Raw genomic sequence first — 26,348 nt, forward strand, 5'->3', positions numbered from 1 at the left:
GTAGTGCATGATGACCCTGTCAGCTGGAATGGTGCCCTGCTGGCCCCAGAATACAGGTTGGGGACTGATGGGAGCCAGCAACAGGTGCAGACAGAGCCAGCGAAGTGACTATTGCTGAAACCAGTCGCACAGGAGGCTCTGCCACAGGAGCAGCAAAAGCACATTCTGCACCCATATTCAGAGGAGCTCTTTGATGCCCCCACCCCCAAGGAACAGCCTGCTGCAGTGCCTGCAGCAGACACAGACAGGACAGAAGCTGCCGTAGAGCCTGGTAAGTTTGTGGCTCCCATTATGATGTTTGTTAATATAGGAATGGGAGGAATTTCCATTGTATGAACCAATGCAAAAGTTATTAGAAGCCCCAGCTAGCAACATGGATCTGCTAATGGTGGATTGTGTCCCAGCGGCGTGGCTCCCTACTCCCTCCCCACCTTCCACCACAGGGAATTTAAAATGGTAACCGGGAAGTGCAAGCAGTAAAAATTCCTTGAAAGTGATTTTTTCCTGGAAATACCTGTTGGGTATTCCTGCTTCTTAAAAATAATAACATTACACTGCCATACCTGTAAGTATGCTGATCCGTAACTACTCAGCGGTGTAATGAGCCGCCTGAAAACTGAACTGGATGAGTGTGGGGAGAGGTGGAAATGTGGTCCATTTCAGGTAAAGGTAGCCGATGCAGTCCATAGGTGACAAAATAATTTGTGCCAGATTTGACTGGGGTTTGAAAATATCCAGAAATGTGCCAGGGTTAGGGGAGGGGATATAAGGGGGATGCCTATGGAACTCTATGTGTTGGCATGCAGTCATAACTGGCTAAGCCGTATGGAAGCTAATGCAGCATCCTGATGATTCTCCCATGAATTCTGACCCAATCCTGGGTGCTGATAGATGCAAACTTTTCCAGAAGCAGGAACTCCAGATAGGTACTCAAATTTCGGTGAAGGGCATATTTTCCATGGCCATCTTGAGAGCTGCCCAGCCCACGCCACTCATAGATGTGCTGTTCAGTCGTTGTATGTTTGATTATTTTGGTTGCATACACTGCAGATTTCCCACTGGCAGTTTGGATAACATCTCCCTTTGCCAGTGGGGCACTACAAGAACAGTTATGTCCTCCAAATTGTGGACTCTGCATTTTTTTTTATTGTGATTATCCAGGCTGTGTCCAGAGAGCTTCTGTGGTCTGAAGTATCCGTCTCACAACTTAGTGAAGTTTAATTTGGAAAAGTAACATTTTATGTCCTTGAAATTCCATGAGGATTTTTTCTGTGCTTATACACTGAGGTATGTGAGACAATAACCCTCTGTGTCTTGTCCTAGTCCAAACCCAGTACCTCCACAGCCCACCCACGCTGCAGTACAAGCCTGGCCCAACATACTTTCATGGACCATTCTAAGTGTTACCCTGAAAAAAGGATTTTGTAATGTTGCTATAATAGCCTGCCTGTTCTCCCCCCAAGTCTATTCTTGCGGAGGTATACGTTTCCGGAGTTGTTAAGGAAACATTAAAGAACACGGATATAACCTTCCAATAAACGAATAAAGTAATTGACACTGGCAGTATTCTTTTCCAAAACAAAATCTTTTTATTACTGTAACTATTAATCCCTAATACAGCGTATTTTAAAACCCTAAACAAAACACACAATTCCGGACACAAATCCTTTATTGCTAGCTAAAGAGCATTCAAACTACAATGGCATATGATTCTAAGCAAAGCGATTGGTTACAAGTGGCCAGTTTGTAACAAATCATTGACAGCAAATCTTAAATTTGCGTTTGTTTTACATAAGTTACAATTAAAACAGATGCACACTTAAAGCATACACATATTAAATATGTATGCTAAACTATACTACACTAAAAATTGGCAAGCTTACCTTATAAATTAATTGGTATCCGTTTAAAATCACTGTTGCTGCTTTATAAATTCTTTGGTATTTTTCTTTAGTCTCTGTTGCTGTTCAGCTCCTGGTCAGCCAGCTTTGTTCTGCTCTGGTTTTCTTCTCTCTCTCTCTCGGCAACAACTTTTCTGACTTCTTTCCTTTAGCTTTCCTCACTGGTTTCCCGCTCTTCCGTCTGCTCCTGATTGAATTTCCCCCCCGCGACTCAAACTTCAACTCCAAAACTGTCTGCCGGCAGTGGCCTTTTATGCTACATTGTGGCTCTTTCCTAATATACCTAATTCTATTCTTAGAAGCAATTACCTCACTCACAAATGCCCAGAAGCAACCATTACTTCAGAGTTCTGATTAACAGCTCTGACCTTCTAAACTTGTTCTGACTGGTATGAATGGGCTATGACCAGCTAGCTGTGCAGTTAACTGACCTCTCTGTCACCCCTTATTGCACATGCTCACTAGCCTCCAGTCTTGCACATGCTCACTGTTGTCCTTTACCTCAGAGCTGTGATTCTGCTGATCCACACACACATATATACTTGGCTCTTTGCCAGGGCACCATTTTAGAAATCCTGGGTTTTCAACTGAGCTTGCTCAGTGTCCATATCAGGGTTGAGTGACTATTTTTCTGATTTTTACTCTGAATAAACAAAAAAGTGGAGACTGGAGAATTTCTATAGTAATACAAGAGGAGGTGTTTCTGTGAACTTATGGTTGACGTTTTGGACAAAGTCAACAAGCAGGTCCAGCACCAAAGACAGATTTGTGGCTAGAGTAGGGTGACTGGACAGCAAGTGTAAAAAATCGGGACAGGGTTTGGGGGTAATAGGTACCTGTATAAGAAAAAGCCCCCAAAATCGGGACTGTTCCTATAAAATCGGGATATCTGGTCACCCTAGGCTAGAGGCAGGAGGAAAGGCAGAAACTGGCTGCACAGCTTGAGGACAGGGTTTCAACATGAGAGCAGGCACTTGCTTTGCATTTCCTGGAACAGGAATGGCAGCTAAAGGAGGAGGACAGAGCTCAACAGAGAGAATTGTTTGAGCAGCTGATATCACTAATGGTCACAAGAGTACCAGCCCCTGCGGAATTGCCTATACCACGGTCTGTGTCCCCTGTGCGGGACCCTGGGATTCAGTCCAGAAACAGCTTAGAAAGCTCCATGGCTCTGTGGCCCATGTAGTCAGGTCGCATGAGTGGCTAACCAGAGCAACTTAACTCCATGCAATCCTCTGTATTTCCTCCCTCCTCTGTGGATGTCTCCACTACCCTCCCCCCTTGCCAATTGTGCAGTAAACTGGGAAAGGAGAACAGGGAACATACCATGGTAGGGAATTTCTGTCTTGCACATGGCTGACTTGTATGCACTTGTTCATGCACCTTTTTGGTTGCTTTTTTCCTCTGAAAGGTTCTGTTGTTGTTGTTTTGGTGTGGTAATGGCAGCTGGCATGCCTGGCAGTGGGTGAATGTTGTACTTTTCTAATATACAGTGGTGCAAGTAGGGAGGTACAGTACACCATACCAGTAAGATATTTATAGCCAGTACTCCATACTGGAAAGACACAGGAGGAGCAGAATGTGGGGTTGCAGGCCCGAGTCCTTCCATGCAGCGGTGTGCCTCTGTCTCCTGTCTGGGGTCTGTACAGCAGCCCTGCTGGAGGACAGGGGTGGTTGGGGAGTGGGGTTGGAGGCAGTACAGCCATGCCAGAGGAGCTGCTGGTATGGGGTCTTTTGCCACTGCAGTTCTGGAGAGCCCTGCATTCAGAAGTCTCCAGCGCAGCGGGAGGAGGACAGAGCCCACCCACTCCCCACAGGTAGCGTGGGATGGATCATGAGGAGGGAATGGGGAAAGGGTGGGTGCCCCGGGCTGGTATGGAGGTGGCTATACCCTCTTTTGGAAAGGAAAGCCACCTAAAGAGAGACACATTCATGGGATTGGCTTTGCCATCAAAAATAAGATCGCTAGTCAGCTTTTGGAGCTTCTCGTGGGGATCAATAAGCATCTCATGACTCTTCGGCTCAAGCTCAACAACAACCAATATGCCACAGTCATCAGCATATGCCTCAACACTTGATGATGAGGAAGACAACAAGGAGCAGTTTTACAGATCTTTGAATGCAGTCCTCACAGCCACACCTAAGGCAGACAAACTCATCCTCCTTGGGAGATTTCAATGCCAGAGTCAACCGGGATTCCCAACTCTGGAGTGGCACAATAGGCAAAGAAGGGGTGGGAAATGTAAATGCCAGTGGTATTCTCCTTCTCAGCAAATGTGTGGAGTATAACCTGCTTATCACAAATACCATCTTTAGGTAGAGTAACAAATTTAAGACCATTTGGAAACATCTTCTGTCCAAACACTGGCACCTCCTTGACTATCTGCCGTGTACATTGGTCAAACTGGACAGTCTCTACATAAAAGAATGAATGGACACAAATCAGATGTCAAGAATTATAACATTCATAAACCAGTCGGAGAACACTTCAATCTCTCTGGTCACTCAATTTCTGACCTAAAAGTGACTATTCTTCAACAAAAAAAACTTCAAAAACAGACTCCAATGAGAGACTGCTGAATTGGAATTAATTTGCAAATTGGATACAATTAACTTAGGCTTGAATAGAGACTGGGAGTGGTTGAGTCATTATACAAAGTAAAACTATTTCCCCTGGTTTATTCTCCCCCCCCCCCCCCATTCCTCAGACGTTCTTGTTAACTGCTGGAAATGGCCCACCTTGATTATCACTTCAAAAGATTTTCTCTCCCCCCACCCCACTCTCCTGCTGGTAATAGCTCATCTTAAGTGATCACTGTCCTTACAATGTGTATGATAAACACCCATTTTTTCATGGTCTGTGTGTATATAAATCTCCTCACTGTATTTTCCACTTTATGCATCCGATGAAGTGAGCTGTAGCTCTCGAAAGCTTATGCTCAAATAAATTGGTTAGTCTCTAAGGGGCCACAAGTACTCCTTTTCTCCTTGACTATGTTATAGTCATAGCCCAAGATTATGTTGATGTCTGTATAACACGAGTCATGAGAGGTACAGATCACTGCTGAACAGTCTGTCCATTAGTAAGATCAGTCATGTACCTGCTGCTCACTCCACCACACTGCAAACACCCAAAGATTAATCAAAAGCAGTATGTCAAAGCACTTCAAGACCAAGCCAGCTGCGAGACATTCCAGCAAAGCCTGTCTGAGAAACTCTCTAACATCCCAAACTTGTCAATAACATCATTGACATTCGAGAGCACTGGGATCGACTTAAAAATGCCATTCACAGGGCATGTGCTGAAACTATAGGGTATTCCACTCATCAGCACCAAGACTAGTTTGACGAAAACAATTAGGAAATCCTAGCATTAATTCAACAGAAAAGAACTGCATTCTGTAACTGGCAAAACGATTCCTCCAACCAATGAAAACATGAGGCTTGTCACCTACTCAAAGCCGAAGCCCAAAGGAGTCTACGTGACATCAAAAATAAGTGGAGGCAAGAGAAGGCCTCTGAGATTCCGGGTTTCGTAGAGCAGGATGACATGAGAAGCTTCTTTCAAGCAACAAAAGCTGTATATTGGCCAAGCTCCAAAGGCCCAACCCCCTTACATTCCCAGGATGGATCCACCCTCCTCAAGGAGAACGTAGCCATTAAACAACGCTGGAAGGAGCACTTTGAGAACCTAGTAAACTGCAAATCCATGGTCTCTGAAGACACCATCCAGTCTATTCCACAATGCTAAGCAACTGAACACCTTGCTGATCCCCCATCTTCTGAGGAAGTCCATTGTGCCATCACCCAGACAAAAAAATCACAAGGCACCAGGTCCAGACAGCATCTCAACTGAGGTTTTTAAAGCTGGTGGAACAATTATCAAGCACAAATTTTACCAACTCCTCGACAAAATCGGACCTATGAAGAAATTCCACCCAACTTTAAGACTGCCAGCATTGTTACAATATTCAAGAAAGGGGACAAACCTTTGTGCGAGAACTATAGAAGTATTTCCCTCCTAGTAGGATCTTTCCCCAGATCCTACTAAACCACTTTCTCTCCCTTGCCGAGGAACTCCACTCTTCCCCATTTACCTTGCCGTGATCCTGATTCTCATCCATGAATCCCTCCCTGATGGAATCGGGGTTGAGTATCATATGAACGATACACCTCAATCTCTAACATCTCCAAAAAAAAAATCTAAGATTACGAGAATGCAGATTACTGTGTCATTCTTACACACACACACACAGAGGCCCACCTGCAAAGTATCCTAAATCTTTTTGCCGACGCCTATCACAGCCTGGGTCTCTCTCTCAACATTGGGAAAACCAAGGTACTCTACCAGCCCTCAAACTACTCTTTGTACTCCACAAATCACCATCAACGGAGAACCCCTGGAAAATGTGGACCATTTTCCATATCTTGGCAGATCCCAAACAGCCAGAATTGACACAGAAATTGAATACAGGATCCGTTGTGTCAGCACATCCTTTGGAAGACTACTCAAATGAGTCTTCAATGATAGGGATCTGCAAACAGGCACCAAGATAGTGGTTTACAAGGCAGTTGTCATCTCCACCTTTCTCTTATGGGTGTGAGACCTGGATAACCTACAGATGACATTTCAAGTGGCTGGAGTGGTTCCAACAGCGCTGCCTCAGAAGGATTCTCAGGATCAGCTGGGAGGCTGACGCACTAACAGCGTTCTCTCTTCAGCCAACATCAGCAGTATAGCAGCACAGGTCATGAAACACGAACTCCGCTGGATTGGCCACTGTGTACATATGCCTGACACTCGCCTCCCGAAACAAGTACTCTTCTCTCAGTTAAGTCATGGAGGGCAGCGGAAGTGCTTCAAAGACATACTCGGAGGCATCAACCCAACAAACTGGGAGCACTCGGCACGGAACAGAACACAGTGGCGTCACCCCATACACCAAGCCACAGCTCACTTGGAGGAGAACAGACGTGCTCATGAGACAGAGAAGCGACAAAGGAGGAAAGAAAGGGCACAACAGTCCAGCCAACAACTATGTCTCCTCCAAGATTACACCTGTTACTTCTGTGGGAAAATCTGCAGGGCACGAATTGGGCTCCTCAGCCACTTAAAAACCCACCAGTGAACCCCCTTGGCAGACATCATCCTTGCATTGAGGGATAGCCGAAGAAGATGATTTAATATACAGTATATGTTTCTATAGTTTCAAGCAGAGGTCAAATTCAACTGTATATAGTGTAGTAGTCTCCAGTAAATAAACTAAAATTGCTGTCCTGTGAGATAACTTACAAGGTTTACGATCTCACAGCTATAAAATGTTAAAACAAAGTGTTAAGATGTCACATTCATATAGAACAATTGCGATAGATATAAGGGTGATTCACAGACATTTCCCAGGTGCAGGGCTAGTAAAGCCAATAATCTCTTTTAGAAAAAAGCATTTAGAAGTAGAGCTTTTGGAAAACTCTTCATTGGAATGATTTTCCAACTAAAAATGCCCTTTTTGCTAAACTGAAATTTCCCACGAGAAAACCTAAATTTTACTGAAAAAAATTCAATATTCTGTCAAGAAAAATCCAAACAATGGCTCCATGGCTATATCCACCTGGAAGGGTTTTCTCAATTTCACTTTCTCCCAGTGAAATTAACAGAAGCTTTCCCGGAGAGCTGCTTCCCTTCCTCCCTCCAGCTCTGGGAGATGGTGAGGCAAAAAGCCCCAGGGTCATAGCTCTCTACCTATATGACTCCTGGAGCTGGAGAGATGTTGATGGTGAGGCTGAATACCCAGACTCTCTGCCTGTCAGGACCCAGAGCTTGCAGGTGGGAGGGAAGTGGGGAGACAGGGAGGTTGAGTGCCCATACTCTTGGCCTCTCCAGCAGCCAAGCTGTAAGTCTCTTCCCAGCGGGCTGAAAAAGTTCATTGTAGTTCATCTGAAATAGAATTTTTCTTTTGAACCCCTTCCATGAAAAACTTTGTGTTTCTGACATTTTGACCAGTTTGAGGTGATTTTTCCCCCAGAAATACCAGTTTTTTTGCAGAAAGGAGTTCACTTTTTTCTGCCAACTCTGTTCACAAAGTTATCCAATAAATAACTCATTGATACCATTTTAAGAAGTATCAAAGTAAATATTGTTCAAGTGACGCACCAGCATCAGCTTTTATTTCAGGTATAGGGTGACTTACTTTACAAAATACGTTTTTGAGAAGTTTCACTGTGGCACATTCTAGCTAATATCAGATTTTGAAACACATAAATCTAATCATCTGTGAAGTGTTAAGGTTTCTGTGCAGTGGTTAACCTCTGTGCCAGTTGGTTACGTGCGTTGTGTGGTAAATGTGATTTCTTAGAAAGAGATGTGCATTAGTGTCCACATAAGGGGTTTTAATTTCTACCTTTGAATGATCTGAAACAGAGTCAGTGTTCTCAGTCTCAAATTTTACCATCTGACAGATGTCCGAATGGACATTAAGCTGTTATACAAATGTTGCATGATATAGGCTAGTTGCTTTGGAACCGGCTACTGGACACTGACGTTGGAGATGGAAAACATATGGTAAAGCACGAGTTCATTGGCCAAGTTCATCCATTGTGTAACTCTGTCAACTTCAGTGGAATTACACATTGGATGAATTTGGCCCTGTGAGTAGCTGGCATGCTGGAGTATTGAATGAATAGGTGCTTTATTCCCAGGGACATCGTTGACTTTATTGGCATTGTTTTATTTATTCCAGTGAAATTTGCATTCATGTTCTGCAGATACATGATGTTAATCACAAGCCAAATGAATACATATTTGTACACTCTGTATCCATATTGATAGGAACATTATCTGTGCCAGTTCTTAGTATTGTTTTCATATTGCTGCATATTCCTCCAACCTTTTTCACAATTTACCAGATTAAGGACTTGCTCCATCAGGGAGCTGAATGCCTCTTGCAAGGCTATCAGTGCCCTCAATGCCCAGAGAAGCGATAGAAGATGCATTTAGGTGGCACTCAGCTCTTTGCAGGGTCAATCTCTAAGGCTGTGATCTACCTGAAGTGATTGAAAAATTTTGGTCACTGCCTTAAAACTGTAGGGATGTACATAGACAATAGTATTAATTTAATGTCTTAAATGAAAAAACTGCCAACGCGGTTTTATGGTTACACAGTTAAACATTACCCAAAGTCAGGAAGTGCTAATGTTAAGGTTCCACCAGTAGTGTTAACTCAGCCACATGTCACATCCCCTATTTTTTATGGTATACAAGAGGTCACTTTGTGGAGTAGAAGGGGAGGTCAAAGGTGCCTTCCTCTACCTTCCTTTTGTGCTCCCCAGGCAAAGTGCTAAGCACAACTAATCTTTGTACACTGGGCAGTGCAAGACTCAGCTCCTGTCTAGTGCCTCTGGGGACACAAGCCATCGTCAAGATTTAAGGGTGTGGATGGGCTGTGGTGGAGCTGGCTGTTCAAGGAGGGGGAGCACATTGTGTGAGCAATATATTTATTCTCACTGGAGGTCTGCGAAAGAGTCTCTACTGTGGTGCAACCCTTCCTCAACATCCCCCAGTGTGTCAGATCAGCTCCACACCGTGCCCAACACACACCTGTCCCCAACAGACACAGTTTGATCTTTGATCAGAAAAATAGGAATAGAGAGTATTATATGCACCAAGGCTGAGTAAAACACTTTGTGACAAATTTGCGTTTCTTAAATTTTTGTTTGTGCTATTAACTGTCTTAATATTGCATCTGCAAGAGATTTTTTTCCTCTCATTTAATTTCCTCCTGTAGATATTTAAAGGAGGAGGAGGGGGGGAGGAGAGGAATGAAAAAAGATCCAGAGCATTTTGTTGCCTCATGGAGCATAATGGTTCTGCCAGCATTACCAGCAGGGCTTATAAAACTCTTTAAATCCAAATAGCTAGCTGAACGTGTCCACCTGTAAATATCTAACAGTGTTTTTAAGTGCACAGCTAACAACTTAATTTTCTACTGAAGATACTCAGTCCACTGTTGTATTTTCATACTCAGCAGAGTTCCTTAGTGGAGACTATTAACACACTGAGTTTGAAGTTTCAATGTTCAGCGACTTTTATGTTGTTGCTTTGGGAGAAAATATGTTGAGCATTTTTTAAGCAGGGGAAAATGTGCTTTTTGCAGTTCTCTCATACTATAAACAATTGAAGTCATTTTGCTAAAAATTTTAGCCAAAAAGGTGAATGTTTTAGAATGGCCGCGTGAAAATAAGGAGTTACACTGGGAACTGCTTTGATAGTTTTTGTCTCTTATATATAGACCATGTGGCTCCTAACTCTGTCAGAGAAAACTGACTACTGTAACAGAACAACTATACAGGGGAAACATATGTATGCAGGGGAGACTATATGTAAACACTTGTCAGATAAAAGTAGAGTAAAATAATTTCTCTAATCTTTGTTATATAAATTGTAGGTATTGCAAGTAACAACAGCTAGTTTAAGAGAAATCAGGCACAAATGTGTTATAATTCAGTGGTATTTCAAAATGTGACTACGTTTCTTTGAACAGAAATTTAATCGCACTGAAATGACCTCCATTTGTTTAATATTACACTATATTGTGGCCCAGACCTGAAGAAGAGGTCTGTGTAAGTTCACAAGCTTGTTTCTCTCACCAACAGAAGTTGGTGCAATGAATTGCCTGACCCACCTTGTCCCTCTAATTGGGCTCATGGCACTGAAGTCATTGACTATTGGCGCATTGGAAAGACAATGCCTTTCTGGCTGAATCAAAATGGTTTGTATGCATATTTCAGAATGTAGGGCCTACTCCCGCTCCCCAAAACAGTCGCAGAGCTTGTATTGGTAGAAGCAAAAGTAAGTCTCTGGATAAAAGGAACATATTTCAGACCACTTGGATGTATTGCATGCACTCTTTTGAAATGCTCGCTACTCAGTCATTTTATGTATTAGGTATATAAAGACTGGGACTAAGCTAAGTATTATATAATAGAGGCCTCAGTCTCCGGTGCTTTGCATCTTGTGGAGTTATTCACATTCTGTGTTCACTCAGTACTAAAGAAGTGTAAAAAGCCTTTTAATCACAATGGAAATGTTTTACACTCTCTTTTCACAGGTGTAAATGACTCCACAGTTTGCAAGGCAGAGGACAATCAGGCCCAAGAGATTTTCTTTGAATGAAGAGGTGTTTTTTGCCCTCTTTGCTTTCTTTTTCTCTTCTACTATTGCCTTCAGTGGGAGCTGTGTGCCTTTTTCCCAGGTCAAAATATCACCTTGCTGATGGGAATTTCAAGAATGATCACTTCCTGGATTTTTAAAAACCTATGTATAGGAGGGCCACTTTGAGTAACCCCAGTTATTAAATCAAGATTGGATGTTTTTTCCAAAGATACGTTCTAGTTCAAAAGAAATTATTTTGGGGAGGTTCTGTGGCTTGTGTTATACTGGAGGTCGGACTAGATGATCACAGTGGTCCTTCTTGGCCTTGGAGACCATTAACCTGACTAACGTGCTGCTGCTTGCTCTTAGGCTGTATGTTTCTTTACCCTGCTCATTTTCCTGGGGAGCTGTGTGCGTCATCAAGCTGTCGACTGACTGTGACAATACTTCTCTTCTGTTTACAGCTTCTGTATTTTGTACTGTTGCAGTGGCTGGGCTTTTTAGGTGCCTGGTTTAGTTGTTTTCTGATGGAATGGAATATCTGTGTAGGTGGAGGGTGAAATGCCTCTTCCTTGCCCCCTGCCCTCCAAGAGATCTGTTGAAGTATCCTATTTAGGTGCAACCCGAGACCTGGGAAAATACTGTCTATGAGAGATTCATTATTATGGGGCATCAGAAGTATCATAACGTATTCAGTTGGAATACAACACTGAGTGAACCCTGAGATGTTTTTAAGCAATGTTGACTGAAACAGAAATAGATTTTCTGGACACAAGACACAGTATTTTCTGATTAAAGTGCACCCTCCAAAAAAGAAAAATTTATCCCAGAGTTGTGAATCTAGCAATTGTGGGCAGGCAGATATAGACAGATTTTTAAACAGTAACAAACCTGCTCTTAAATAAACTCCCACCTAGTATGTCTCTTTTTGAAAGCCCTGATAAAGGGGAGGGAGGTATGTCTTCTTGCTGATTACAAATAAAACCAGACTTTGCAACAGTGGTTGAAGTATTATCTTCAAATATTACAGGTTCACACAGGGAAGAGCCAGGAATTTGTGACAGCTACAGTAATGTTTTGTTTGAATTATCCATTGCTGTTTGCGTTGTATTGGGGACAGCAGTACCACCAAGGGCTGATGTCAGGCTTTACCCTGAGAAATACAGGGGTGTGCACATACTTAGCTGTTAAATACTGATAACTTTCTACTTTTTTCTTTTTTTAAAATGATTTACTGATCTGCCTTCCCTCCACCCCAATTCCTCTCCAAGTCTTTTATTTTGAAGGGAGGAGGGAATTTCAATAGGGATGTATTTAAAATACAAACCCAAAATTCCTACTGTTGAGGGTGAGGGGAAGTATATGTGTGTGGGCGGGGGAGGGGGAGGGGGAATGGAATGCTGCAAAAGATTCAGTAATATATTTTCTCTGTATATAATGTATTACCTACTCTTTGGCCCATTGTTCCCGCTTAAGGGGTAGGAATAACTTGTGGGGTGTTGGGGCTGTGTATAGGGAGCAATGCTTCATCTGTGTGGCTGAACAGGTATATGTGTATGCGTGTGTGCACTCCACACACACTTTCCTGTGGAAACACTCCCATTTTACCCCCTCATCCTATCAATCCTTCTGGACCCAGTTCTTAATTTGTTCCAGGGCTTACCAGGGCTGAGCCCCGGCACCTCTAGGCTTGGCAGTTTATAGCTCTGGCACCTCTGTGCTTGCTGTATCAGTTATGGATGTAAAAAAAATTGTTTGAGCCCTGGCACCTAATTGCTTGAGCCCCAGCACTTCTTTCATTACAAATTAAGCATGCGGATCTGCAGTGTGGTCTCCCAATATCTTTCCAAAAAGACAAAATCTGGGTTGTCAACTTCTGTTGGAAATTCCAGTGCAAAGCCTGTAGGTTTTCTTTATGCATGTGTGTGTATCAGTGGTACAAGGAAATTCATATAAGTCTAATTTTATTGCATACAGGCCTTTTAATTGTGGTTGCTGATTGCCTGATTTTAGCTAAAACAAAAAAATTATTGAGGGAGGGGTAAAAAGATGAAGGAAAGAAATGAAAATGACAATTAAATCTTCTTTGACACTGGGGCTGCCATCTCTGTCCTGTAGGGATTAAGGGCTAATTTAAGCAGCAAGGGTCCCTGGGTGAAGGGCAGAGGACCAACAGAGATGGAGAAAAGTGGGAAATTCTTTCCCCCATTCTAAGAAAGTTTCTGCTGCTGCAAGGATTGTGCCCAGTAGTTCCTCTGAAGCCATCCTATTAGTCTGTCTGCTACACTTTCTCCAATTCTGATGGCTGATTTAATTAACAGCATATGTGAAAAGAAAGCCCCCAGGCCCCAAGAACAGCAGATGGCAGTGGTGGTCTTCTTTGTCAACCAATTGCTTAAGTCAAACACTAGGGACTGGTGAGGGACAGTTATTCCAACCCTCTCTGGCAGTGACACCCCTCCCTTTACTTTTAAATACATTGGGCCAAAATGCGTGTGGGGCAGTCAGGTCAGTGTACCAATTAGTAATCTTCTCCCCTCTCGTGAGTTAACTTGCTGTGTGTTCTGTCTGTATTGTTAAAAGGAGAAAGAATGGTCCAGTGGTTGGGGTGCTACCATAAAACTGGGTTCAATTCCCTGTTCTTCTGCTGACTTCCCGTGTGACCTTGGGCAAGTCACTTAGTTTCTCTGTGGCCCATCTGTAAAATGAGGATAGTAGCACTTCCCTACTTCAAAGGGGTGTTGTGAGGATAAATATGTTAAAGATTGTGAGGTGTTCAGATACTGTGGTGATGGGGATTGTATGAGTACCGTAGATAGCTACTAGTGTTTTAAATGTTCTAAAGATGAAAATAGCATTGGTTCTATAAACTGTTGTGGGAGTAAAAGACAGCAACTGAGTTGCAGGGAATAGAAAATAAATATCACTAGGTCTTTCTAAAATTTGAAAATACATAAACAATTATACTTTGTTCTTACTATTTTTCATTCAGGGATTTCAAAGTGCTGCACAAACATAAATTAAATGTCTCAACAGCCCATGATGACTTGTAGAGAAGGCTACGATTTTGATATGATGGTCACAGATGGGAACAGAAAGCATGGATTTAAATAAAGTCTGTGAAATCTTGAAAGTGGTTTGGAGACCAAGCCCATCCAGCACTCACCCCACAGCTGCATGTCTCGTCCCGTGAGGGTGGGCCCAGGTCCGCACTGCAGGCATTGTGACCTAGCACCAATCAGGTTAGGCACGTCCACTCCTCTTCAGGGTGGACGTGAATAATACTGTATCCAGATGAGAGTGCAGGAAGAATTTAGGCGAATTTAAGAATTTGAATTTGATGAGGATCTGGGATTTCCCCTCTTGTCTAACGAAAAATTTCATGGTATCTAATAACCACAAGCAGTCATGAACTTGTTTGTACAACAAATAGGAATACATTTTAGTTGCTAAACTTGTCAGTGAAGTGTATCTAACTCTCACCCCTATCATGAATCCTGCCCACAATTTGCCATCCTGTAGACAGGAAACTAGTTAGCAGTTCGCAAAGGATTGCAATATGACATGCCATCATTAGACCTAAATTCCCAATCCCATTTAAATCTGTTGAAAAGATATTAACAGTGTGCAGGTTAAACACACAGAAAAAGTCAACCCAGCTCCTTAAAGTTGTGAAGGAAACTGCTGTGAACTGCAGCTTGCCTTTGGGTGTATTTTAGTAATGAAGTAAAATGTTCCCTAGATTCAGCAGCCACCTTTCACAATAACCCTCGCTACAGCCACTCTGCTGTAAAATTGGCGTGGGAGGGTTCATGCCTTGGCTATGTTATTTTAGGCCCATGAAATAAAGTTAACCAGGATACAATGACTTTAAACTTCAGAATGGAGAGGGGTAACTACTGGTGTTCCCCAAGGGTCAGTCCTAGGACCAATCCTATTCAACTTATTCATAAATGATCTGGAGAAAGGGGTAAACAGTGAGGTGGCAAAGTTTGCAGATGATACTAAACTGCTCAAGATAGTTAAGACCAAAGCAGACTGTGAAGAACTTCAAAAAGATCTCACAAAACTAAGTGACTGGGCAACAAAATGGCAAAGGAAATGTAATGTGGATAAATGTAAAGTAATGCACATTGGAAAATTTAGTTATAACTAATCAGGAGAAAGATCTTGGAGTCATCGTGGATAGTTCTCTGAAGATGTCTACGCAGTGTGCAGCGGCAATCAAAAGAGCAAACTGGACATTAGGAATCATTTAAAAAGGGATAGAGAATAAGAGGGAGAATATCTTATTGCCCTTATATAAATCCATGGTATGCCCACATCTTGAATACTGCATACAGATGTGGTCCCCTCATCTCAAAAAAGATATACTGGCATTAGAAAAGGTTCAGAAAAGGGCAACTAAAATGATTAGGAGTTTGGAACGGGTCCCATATGAGGAGAGATTAAAGAGGCTAGGACTTTTCAGCTTGGAAAAGAGGAGACTAAGGGGGGATATGATAGAGGTATATAAAATCATGAGTGGTGTAGAGAAAGTGAATAAGGAAAAGTTATTTACTTGTTCCCATAATATAAGAACTAGGGGCCACCAAATGAAATTAATGGGTAGCAGGTTTTAAAACAAATAAAAGGAAATTCTTCTTCACACAGCGTACAGTCAACCTGTGGAACTCCTTGCCTGAGGAGGTTGTGAAGGCTAGGACTATAACAGGGTTTAAAAGAGAACTGGATAAATTCATGGAGGTTATGTCCATTAATGGCTATTAGCCAAGAAGGGTAAGGAATGGTGTCCCTAGCCTCTGTTTGTCAGAGGGTGGAGATGGATGTCAGGAGAGAGAGAGAGACCACTAGACCTTTGCAGTAGATTAAAGAGAAATTTGTATTGTTTTCCTAAGATTCCTTTCTTCCTGTGATCTCCCTCCCACCTTTCTTCGTACATAATATGGATCAAACCTCCTTAATCAAATCAAAAATCAGATCTCTTTTTTTTTTTTTTTTTTTTTTTTTTTTTACTTTTAGTGATTTCTGAGTGATTCGTTGTCATGTAGGAAAATATTTTTAATATGTCCTTAAGTTCCTTCTGATGTCATTTTTCAAATGAGGAAAAATACCACTGGACAGAATGTATGCCTTTCCTGTTGATGAAAATGTTAGACTGTTGAGGAAATTAAACTTATTTATTTATGGTATGTCTAACAAGTTTCAGCAGTACTTCAGTTAAAATGCTGCCAAATATCTTTGCATTCCCCCACAAATCTTGGCAGTAAAGTAGTATGTATATTAAATATGAGAAGCTATGGCAAGCCATGTGAGTTTAGTTCCAAAGTTTATATTACAGTGATTCATACTCATTAACATCACAGTCATCATTTTTCAGGATGGTGGATTGGGTAGGAAAGGAATCTGGCAAATCCTACTGGAATATGTTTTTAATTTCAAAGTTCCTCCTATCTTCCTCCCTACATACTACCTTTTAGACTGCAGAAGGTAATGCCTCAGTTTCCCCATTTGTAAAGTGTGTGCAATAATATTGAACTTTACATTAAAGCTCTCTGAGATCCTTGGATGAAACATATATAAGCCTAAAATACTATTTATTTACTATACTTTCTTAAAAATATGTAGGGCCAGATTCTCTGCTGTATTCAGGATTTTCTTGTCGGGGAGAGAGATTGCTAGGAGTTGCTTGTGCCTCCCTGATTCCCGGGGCCAGTAGCGCACTGGCCCTGGTTCTGGCATATGTTAGAGAGCACCACAGGGGCTGTATAAAGTAAGCCTGCTGGCTATGGCCAACAAAGGGGCTTGTCCGAAAGAGGAGACTAGTTACACACATTAACACTCTCGCTACACTCACTCCTACTCCCAATGCATCCCCTCTGCTGAGAGTTGCAGGGTGGGGAACATGCTTACATAGAAACTGGCTAAGCTGGCTTTACCCCAGCTTGGGAGATACAGTGGCTTTCCCAGCATCTTTGTGCTGCTCTGGTGACTCAAAGGGGCTGGAAAAACAAAAGAACTGGCCTTTTGTATAGAAAATCTTTCAGGATGTTCAAGAAATTTCATACCACTTTCTCTAGAAACCCACAAGGAAAACCTTCTCTCATCCCAAATTATATAGATATATGAAAGAGTGGAAAACGTTCTTTTAAGAAAATATTCATTTGAATTGGTTTCCTCTTTGTGAAGAATAGTTCTTTCATTTCTGTTGAACAGATTTTATACAGTTCGCTACAGGGAAAAGGATAAAAACAAGAAATGGGGTTTTCAGCTTTGTCCAATTACGGAGACAGTGGTGGAGAATCTGAAGCCCAACACGCCTTATGAATTTGGAGTGAAAGACAACACAGAAGATGGGATTTGGAGCAAGATTTTCAATCACAAAACCATCCTATCTAGTAAGTACTTAGCAGTATTTCCTTGAACTTAGAGGAGAGGAATTATTTAAGCTTAGGACCAATGTGGACACAAGAACAAATGGATATAAACTGGTCACTGGGAAGTTTAGACTTGAAATTAGACAAAGGTTTCTAACCATCAGAGGAGTGAAGTTTTGGAATAGCCTTCCAAGGGAAGCAGTGGGGGCAAAAGATCTATCTGGCATTAAGATTAAACTCGATAAGTTTATGGAGGAGATGGTATGATGGGATAACATGATTTTGGCAATTAATTGATCTTTAAATATTCATGGTAAATAGTCCTAATGGCCTGTGATGAGATGTTAGATGGGGTGGGATCTGAGTTACCCAGGAAAGAATTTTCTGTAGTATCTGGCTGGTGAATCTTGCCCATATGCTCCGTGTTTAGCTGATCGCCATATTTGGGGTAAGGAAGGAATTTTCCTCCAGGGCAAATTGGAAGAGGCCCTGGAGGTTTTTCGCCTTCCTCTGTAGCATGGGGCACGGGTCACTTCTGGAGGATTCTGTGCTCCTTGAAGGCTTTAAACCATGATTTGAGGACTTCAAGACATAGGTGAGGTTTTTCGCAGGAGTGGGTGGGTAAGATTCTGTGGCCTGCGTTGTGCAGGAGGTCGGACTAGATGATCATAATGGTCCCTTCTGACCTTAGTATCTATGAATCTAATTTGTCAGCAAACTTTCTTTTATTCTTTTAAAGTAATCTATTATAGACCAGTTCTTTGGCATGTTGGGTAGTCGGTCATGTGAATAAATTTCAGCTCTGTCTATAGCACATTTTATAGGAATCTGTAAAACTTGAAATACTGCTTAAAAAGCTGTTATCTGCCTAATTGAAACATTTTCCATTCAAGTTACAAACAACAGAAGAACATGTTGCCAGTCGGCATAATTGGAACAGTGATGGGACTGGGGCAATTTGAAGTATTGCCCACGTACGGCTGCGCTGTTGGCTGGAGCCAGCCTTGCTCCATGTGCTATTAATGGGAATTTCACTATTTATTTCAAATTGGTAGTAAGTTGGGCAGGGACTGTGTTTTTGTTCTGTGTTTGTACAGTACCTAGTACCATGGGGTCCTGGTCTGTTAGGCACTATCACAGTATACATAGTAGTAGTAATAATAAAGTTGAATTCTGGCTCACAAATAGTTCTCCCTTCACTGAAACATCCTTTCAGTGCTCTGGTGAAAACTTACTCTGATTTGGCCAAATCAAGAGACTTTGCAAAGTGCACTTATGTATATGCACTCATGTGCTTTCTCTGTAGCTCTCAAATGTGTCTTTAGTCAGATTTTCATAGAGACAGCAAATTTTCTGATGAAAAAACACTAAGTCAAAAAATTCCCAAACAGCTCTCCACTGAAGCAGTTCTGTACCACACTGATCTGGGAGTATTCCCCCAGGGTTAAATCTGCCCCTTTTGAATCTCTTATGACTCTGAACTAGTGTAAAAGGAGCGTGGAGCACTCTGTGGAATCTGGCCTACTGCTTTCTCTGTAGGATCCCTGCCAAATTCAGTGCACAGGATGGATAGCACTTAGTAAATGGGGACAGCAATTCAATATTTCTTTTGCTCTCCTTCATTTGATGGGTTGCAATATGACTTACTGCACACCATTCAAACCCTGAACACAGAGTTAATAATCCCCAGTCATTTCTTCATGGCTTTTCAATGGCTCTCATCACTTTAATGTTTAAGCCTCACAAACATTAACTAATTTATCTTTGCAATACCACTGTAAAGTAGGGAGTTGGTGTTATGCCTGTTTTATAGTGAACAACTGTCAAATAGTAACGAGACTCTGTTGACCTGGGCAGGATTTGAGCCACCAACCTAGGACACTTATCCCAAATTTTATTTCACTGGATTATGCAAGTTCCCAACAAAAAGCAAATCTGAGGGAAGTTGATTGTCTTGTAAATTTTCAAATAGATTTTCTCTTTATTTGAATAAATCCCAGTTGATGAGTAATTGCACAGCTGATTATAGGAACATCTGTTGCACAATAGCTTTAATTTTATACTGGAAAAGAAAGCAAGTCCAACTGTGCGCACACACACAATTTTTTTTGCAAACATTTGTTTAAATAAATCACTGTTTTGATTTGCACGCATTCACAGCCCCTTTTAATTCACTTTCCACAAACATTTATATAAGTGAATATCTGATTGAAGTACTGTTTGTGTAAAGAGAAAGTGTCGTGAACACTCGTGGAAATATGTATTCAATATTTCTATTTCAACTGGAAACAGGAAGAACAGAAAGACTTATAAGAGAGTTTATTCATGTAAGATTTTCAGTCCAATTTTTGGATGAGATTCAGAAAAACATTGGGCTCCAATTTCAAACTGTGGCCAAGTTGAAGCTTGGCATGGCTCAGGACAAGGAGGGGGGGAACTGTGGGGTGGCTTTCCACCACCTAAAAGTCCCCAAGATTCTGGATGGGGACCTCACTGACTCTCAGCATAACTTAAAGCAGCCCCAGAAACTCTTCTAGTTTACAGCAGGCTATCACAATCCTTATAGGTCACTGCAGCAGCCTATAGTAGTCCCATCTCTACAGCATGGGCTGTCAGGGGAAGCACTGGAGGGCCTTTCTTCTGTCTCAGCATCACCCAGGGGAACCCCCTACGTCAGGGGAATTCCCAGATGCCTGCTTTTACTGAATTTCTAAGGATCCCCAAACACTTCGGGATCTTTATTAATGAAAGAAGGGAACTATGGGACAAATACTGAGAGATGCTTGAGCACCTTCAAGCCAGTAGAAGTTCAGCATGATCAGTATCCGTCCCCAGTATCTCTAAAGACTGCACATTATAATGTCTGGAGTGTTGATATTTGCCCACCAACGATGTTTGGGCAGCTTCCTTTTATATCCACTGACCATTTCCTTTATGCAGGGAGAGACGGCTGTTTGCACTTGGTTTCAGAGACTGATTTTGTGCCGAGGTGAGGGATGTTTTCTTATCAAAAGTTGTATTTGATTTGAGTTTTAGGGAAAGAAATCCTAACGTCTTTTCTGTGGACTCCACTGTAGCAGCTAAACGTTGGGGAGTTGTCATTGCCATTGCTCTCTGCAGTCTAGAACCCCATAATAGCAAGAAACCCGAGTCATTTAGGAGCCTTTTCAGTGATGTGCTGAGTTAACAGCTATCAAAACAAAACTCTGGGGACTAGATAACCCTGTGGGGACAGAGAAAAGTTAACCAGCCAAATCCAGTTTTCAATTCATAGTTCATCAGGATGGTGGGAAAGGAATGGCAACTGACCAATTTTTTTTTTCAGGTATAGTTTATTAAAAATGATGAGTGTAGGTTATTTTTGTCAATACATTTGAAATCATGACTCAGATTACCATCAAGCAGTTTAAATAGTTAATGGTCCAAATGTAAGTTGAGTGAACATTTCATACATGTGAGATGATGTTTTTGGAAGAAGAAAGTTCTAATAAAAATACATTGCTTTGGAGATTATTAATAGCATAGTATATTAGAAAAGACCTAGTAAAATGCAGTCCAAGGAAGAAAACGGGAACAAAAGGAAGAAAGTAAACTACATAAAAATACCACTCGTTCCGTTCATATACAGAGAGATTTCCTGTACACTTAAACAAAGCAAAAACTATCAAAAACAGAAGGAGTTATAGTGGATCTAGTTTCCTACAGAAAATATCTGGAATTTGAAATTCCATGTTGCTTGGGGGTGGAGGGACAAAAAACAAATACTATGCATATAGTGTCCAACAGAAGTACAATCTCTGGAGAAACATTTGGACCATGAGACTGGTCATGGAGTTATTAATGAAAATGGGGCATGTGTCACCTGGAAATACAAGCTCAGTAAAGAGAAACAAAATTGCATGTACATTTTTTTTTAATTCCTGGAGATAACACATTTTATGAGGCACTGAACAAACATTTTGGTTCTTTATCAGGTCTTTTGTGAATAGATATCTCAGTGACCCCTTGTACTAGAATGTACATTATTTGTATATGTATTACAGTAACCCCTTGAGGCTCCAGTTGAGATTGGGTCCCCATTGTTCAAGATTCTATACAAACACAGAATGTCCCTGTCACAAATGCCTTCCATTCTAAATAGACAAACCTGAGAAAAAGTGGTAGGGGAAGCAGAGTCATAGAAATAGGAAGTGACTTTTTCAGGGCCATCCAGGAGGTCAGTAGTGGAGCTGAGACTAGAAACCAGGTCTTCTGACTCCTGGTCAACTGCCCTATATGCTAGACCATGCTGCCTGCAAACTTGAAGAGCTTGATATCAGTGGGAGTTGAGTGCTCAGCACTAATTAGGAGGCCCACAGCATCTTGCAGGATCAGGCCCTGGTATGCTGGTTTGTGTGGGGAACCTCTAGTCAGTGGATTGGTCAGTTTGTGTAGAAATTTCAAGTGCGAGTTTCAAATCAGTTTAGTAATTAGCATAAGTGTACTTTGAGTAGTGTCCCTATGGGTGCTCCACTTCAGGTGCCCATGAGCCTTTGATCAGAGATTTTCAGTAGCAGTACCTGTTTGTCCCTCACATGCACTTTACACATTCTTGTGCCCCATAGGATGCATAGAGCGGTGTGGGCAAAACGCCCTCAGTTCCTTCTCAGCTGCTTTCAGGCTGAGAAAGAGCGTCAAGTGTGCCTGGTTCACTTATACATAGTTAAATGTAGGGGTTTTTTCTTAGTTTTTCTTAGCTTAGTTTAGTTGTAGTATTTAATTTAGGGGAATGTTTTTAGTTCCCCCCCCACCCATTTTTATTTTCCTGCCTAAGGGGTTATTCTGGATCTTGACTCTTCTTGGGTATGCCAGTATCCCCAGGCTTTAAGCACTTTGAGGGCCACACTTAGATCTCTTGGGATTTATATACGTGCAAATAAAAGAAAATTTAGTAGGTCTCAGACACCTCAAAGATCTTCATTTCTCTAATTTCCTTGGACCCTCTGAACCAACCTCCTAGGAGTCGTAGGTACTAGAAGAAGAGGCTATCGACTGCAGTAGTTACCTCATCCCAGCCATCCGTTTCTTCCAAACGCTAGTTTTGATGGTTTGATCATCTACTCTACAGGAATCTACAGCTACACTATCCCGCTCTCCTCCCCCCACTTTTGATACTGTCTTTCCCATTTCCAACATGCATGGGAGAAAATAACATCTGACAAATTTGGTTTTGGAGGTCATAACATCTATATCATCCCTTCCATCCTTCCTATCCCCTTTTTCGAGGATCCATCTTGTAATCAGTTGCTGAGACAGGAAGTCACCTCTCTTCTATGCTGAGGGGCCATATAATAAGTTCCAGTCCAGCACAGGGGAAAGGATTTCTATTCAAAATACTTTGCAGTCCTCAATAAGAATTGGGGATGGAAACCAATATTAGATCTCAGGTGTCTAAACAACTACGTGAAACCACAGAAATTCAGGATGGTAACAGTTGCGTGTATAATTCCTTCCTTGCAAACAAATTATCAGTATCTAACTCTTAACCTTTAGGGCATGTATTTTCATGTCTCAGTTCACCTTTTGACAGCAGGTTTCTTCTTTTTACAGTCAGCCATGATCACAGTACCATGTGCTCCCATTCAGCTTCTCCTCTGCCCAAGGGTATTCTTAAAGGTTATAGTGGTCATAGCTGCCCACTTACGTTGACTGGGGATTATTGTCTTCCCTTACCTCAATGTTTGGTTACTCAGGACCAACCTTACCAAGATGTTTTATTGTCAATAACAAGATCTCTGTTTGACAGTTTAGACCGTTGTCTCCATCTTAAAAAGTCTACTTTGACCTCAGGACAATGGATAGATTTCATAGGAGCCTTTCTCAATGGTGTGATAGCCAGGGCTTACTTGCCTATGGACAGATTTGCGAACCTAAAAAACCAGGTTTCAATAGTTCAGGTAAGTCCTCAAATCTCGGCGAGAAATTGTCTCCAACTATTAGGACGTACATCATCTTGTACCTTTGTAACCCAATGTGCAAGGTTACATCTTGTGTGCTTCTAGGGATGGCTCAGGACAGTTTATATACTGAACACACAGTCTAGACAAGCAGTTGTCTGTTCTCTGTCAGGTTCTGGATTATTGGTGGAAGGACCCCTCCAAAGTCTGTGAGGGAGTCCCTTTCATTCAATCTCCTCCTACCATTGTTGTAACATCAGATGCATCCCTCTTTGGATGGGGAACACATCTAGGGTCACACACCATCTAGAGCAGATGTCTTCCCAAGAGCATCTTCTTCACATCAACCTTCTAGAATTGAGAGCAGTCAGGAGTGCTTGCACTCATTTCCTTCCACTGATCAGAGCCAAATCTGTCACGGTCATGACCGTGACAATACAGCCTGCATGTTCTACATTAATTGTCAGGGCAGAGCGCACTCTCCCTTGCTTGTGCTGAAACATTCAAACTCTGGAATTGGAGCAGAGCCAACCAAATAGTCATCTCATCTTCTTACCTCCTGGGTAAACAGAAAGCCACAGACGATGACGTCAGTGGGCACTTCTCCCAGAATTACGAATGGGAGTTGGCCTCACAAGTCTTCAACAGCATATTTCTAACCTGGGGGGGTTCCAGAAATGGATCTCTTTGCCACTGCTATCAACAAAAAGGTGAAAAATATTGTTTAAGAGGGGAATTCTAGCCTCAATTACTAGGAGAGGCCTTCCTTATTTCATGGGTCAAGGGCCCAGCACCATTGTTCTTGAAGGTACTGAACAAGATCAAGCAGGACAAGGACAAGGTCATTTTATTTGCACACGCTTGGTTGAAACAGATTTAGTATCCTTACCAGATTCAACTCACTTCCCGTCCACCACTGATTCTTCTTATCACGTGCTGTCTGTTGTCCCGATGCTGGTCATCTCAAACTAGAAATTCTGTGATTCCAGGTGGTTCTTAGATGGCTCTCAGGAATAGAGATTTCCTGTTCAACAGGTATTGTTCTATAGCAGGAAAGCATGTACACAACGTACTTACCTTCAGAAGGGGAAGAGATTTCACCATTGGTGTACCTGTCAACAAGTTTCTCCTGTTCTCTCTCCTTTTCCACTGTCCTGGAATACCTGATTGAATTTAAAAGATCAGGTCTTGTTATGAATTCCTTCAAGATTCCTTTGGCTGCAATAGCAGCCTTTTACTCATCTATGGAAAGTTTTTTCAATTTTTGCTCACCCAAAATATCAAGGTTCCTCAAAGGACAAATGAATCTTTCCCCACAGTTTAGGGAACCTACCCATATATGGTTCTTGAACTTCATCCTTAATTGCCTTCAGCTACATGTTTGTTGCTACACCTATCCATGAAAATAGCTTTCTTGATAGCCATCACTTTGCCCCAAAGGATAGGAGAACTGGGTGTTTTAATGGCAGATCACCTCCTTTACAATGTTTTTCAAGGAAAAAGTCTTGTTATGACCACATCCTAAATTTCAGCCTTAAGTGTCTTCTGAATTTCATATTAATCAAACCAGTCATCTTCCATTTTTTCCCCCTGAAACCACATCAGACTAGGCAGGAAGTGGTCTTCGATGCCTTCAGTGTCAGAAGGGCATTAATCTTCTATTTGGACACAACCAAACGATTCAGCAAGTCTCCCCAACTGTTTGTTTCAATTTACAGACAGATCCAAAGGATCCACAGTCTCTCCCGAAAGATTCTTGGGGTGGATTTCTGAGTGTATTATCTAGTGTTATGAGTCTGTCAACATTCAACCTTGCTATACGCTGTTAGACCGTTCTGCAAGATTTCAGTCTACTTCTATGACGTTACTCAAGGATGTCCCAGTCTCTCAAATTTGAAGAGCTCTCCTTCCTCTCTGCTTCTGAGCATAGGTGCTAACTCCATGGGTGCTCAGAGGTTCAAAGACCCATAGAAAAAAAATAGGGGGTGCTTAGCACCCATGGGGTTGGCCGGGGCTGCTGCTCTAGCAGCCCTGGGGCTGGCTGCCAATCAGCTATTTAGCAGCTGGCCCTGCACCTCCATCAGCTGTTGAGAAGGGCTGCCCCCTACATTCACTGTTGAGCAGGGCTGCCCCACCACTCGCTCCTCTCTGCCACCTCCCCCCTTACTGCCCTTAAGGCAGGAGGGGACAGAAAGGAATGAGCAGCAGGTGGGAGGCGCTCAGGGGAGGGAGTATTGGGGAGGGGGTGGAGCTGGGTGGGCTCTGGAGGTGGAGTGGGGGCAGGGCCTCAGCGGAGGGGGTGGAACCGGTGTGAGGCACCCACAGCAAAACCAAAAGTCAGCGCCTATGCTTCTGAGTTTCCTTTGCAGGACTTGTGGTAGAGAAGGCCCTGAGCGAAGCTTGCTCATACAGCTCTATATAGCCACAATATGGAGCAAGAGATTGCATAGCGTGCGTGTGCGGGCCGGCGGGGCAATGCTACTGGCACATTTCTGATGGAAGGCGCACGGTGCGCCTGTGCAGCTGAAGTAGAACACCCATAGGAGCCCTCACCTTGAAGAACTCTCGTGACTGCACAAGATGAGTAACCTCTTCTTCACACCAACTGCCCTGTGGCCTCTACTGGCCTGCGTATGCACAGAAAAAACATCGCAGTAAACCTCAAACTAAGTAGCACACTGGATCTTTTGCTATAAATTCTTTCTGTCCTTACTGGAGAATACATAAACAGATGTGAATTCAAATTATTACTGCCACGTCCTGTGTCCATTGCCGTCAATGGCAAAACTTCCATTGACTTCAGTAATGCAGAATCAAAGCCTGAGGCAAAAATGGGCCTTACCCTGAGAGGTGCTGAGCACTTAGATTGACCTTGAGTTAAAGAAACATAGGACTAGAATGGACCTTGGCAGGTCATCTAGTCCAGTCCCCTGCACTCATAGCAGGACTAAGTATTATCTAGACCAGGGGTTCTCAAACTGGGGGT

The 26,348-nt window shown here is 42.4% G+C and overlaps 1 protein-coding gene across 24 annotated transcripts in view; it reads left to right on the forward strand.

The window, feature by feature from the left end:
* The window catches only part of LOC102940233 (ABI family member 3 binding protein), a 377,733-nt gene that overhangs the window by 184,282 nt on the left and 167,103 nt on the right, over positions 1-26,348 (forward strand). For all 24 annotated transcript variants that reach the window (XM_043538550.1, XM_043538551.1, XM_043538552.1 and 21 more), the window contains one exon: positions 17,266-17,447. In XM_043538550.1, the coding sequence (XP_043394485.1) occupies positions 17,266-17,447 (182 nt within the window). The remainder of the gene's footprint in view (positions 1-17,265; positions 17,448-26,348) is intronic.

Source organism: Chelonia mydas, chromosome 1 (genome assembly GCF_015237465.2).
Source record: "Chelonia mydas isolate rCheMyd1 chromosome 1, rCheMyd1.pri.v2, whole genome shotgun sequence".
In the NCBI taxonomy this organism is placed as follows: Eukaryota; Metazoa; Chordata; order Testudines; family Cheloniidae; genus Chelonia; species Chelonia mydas.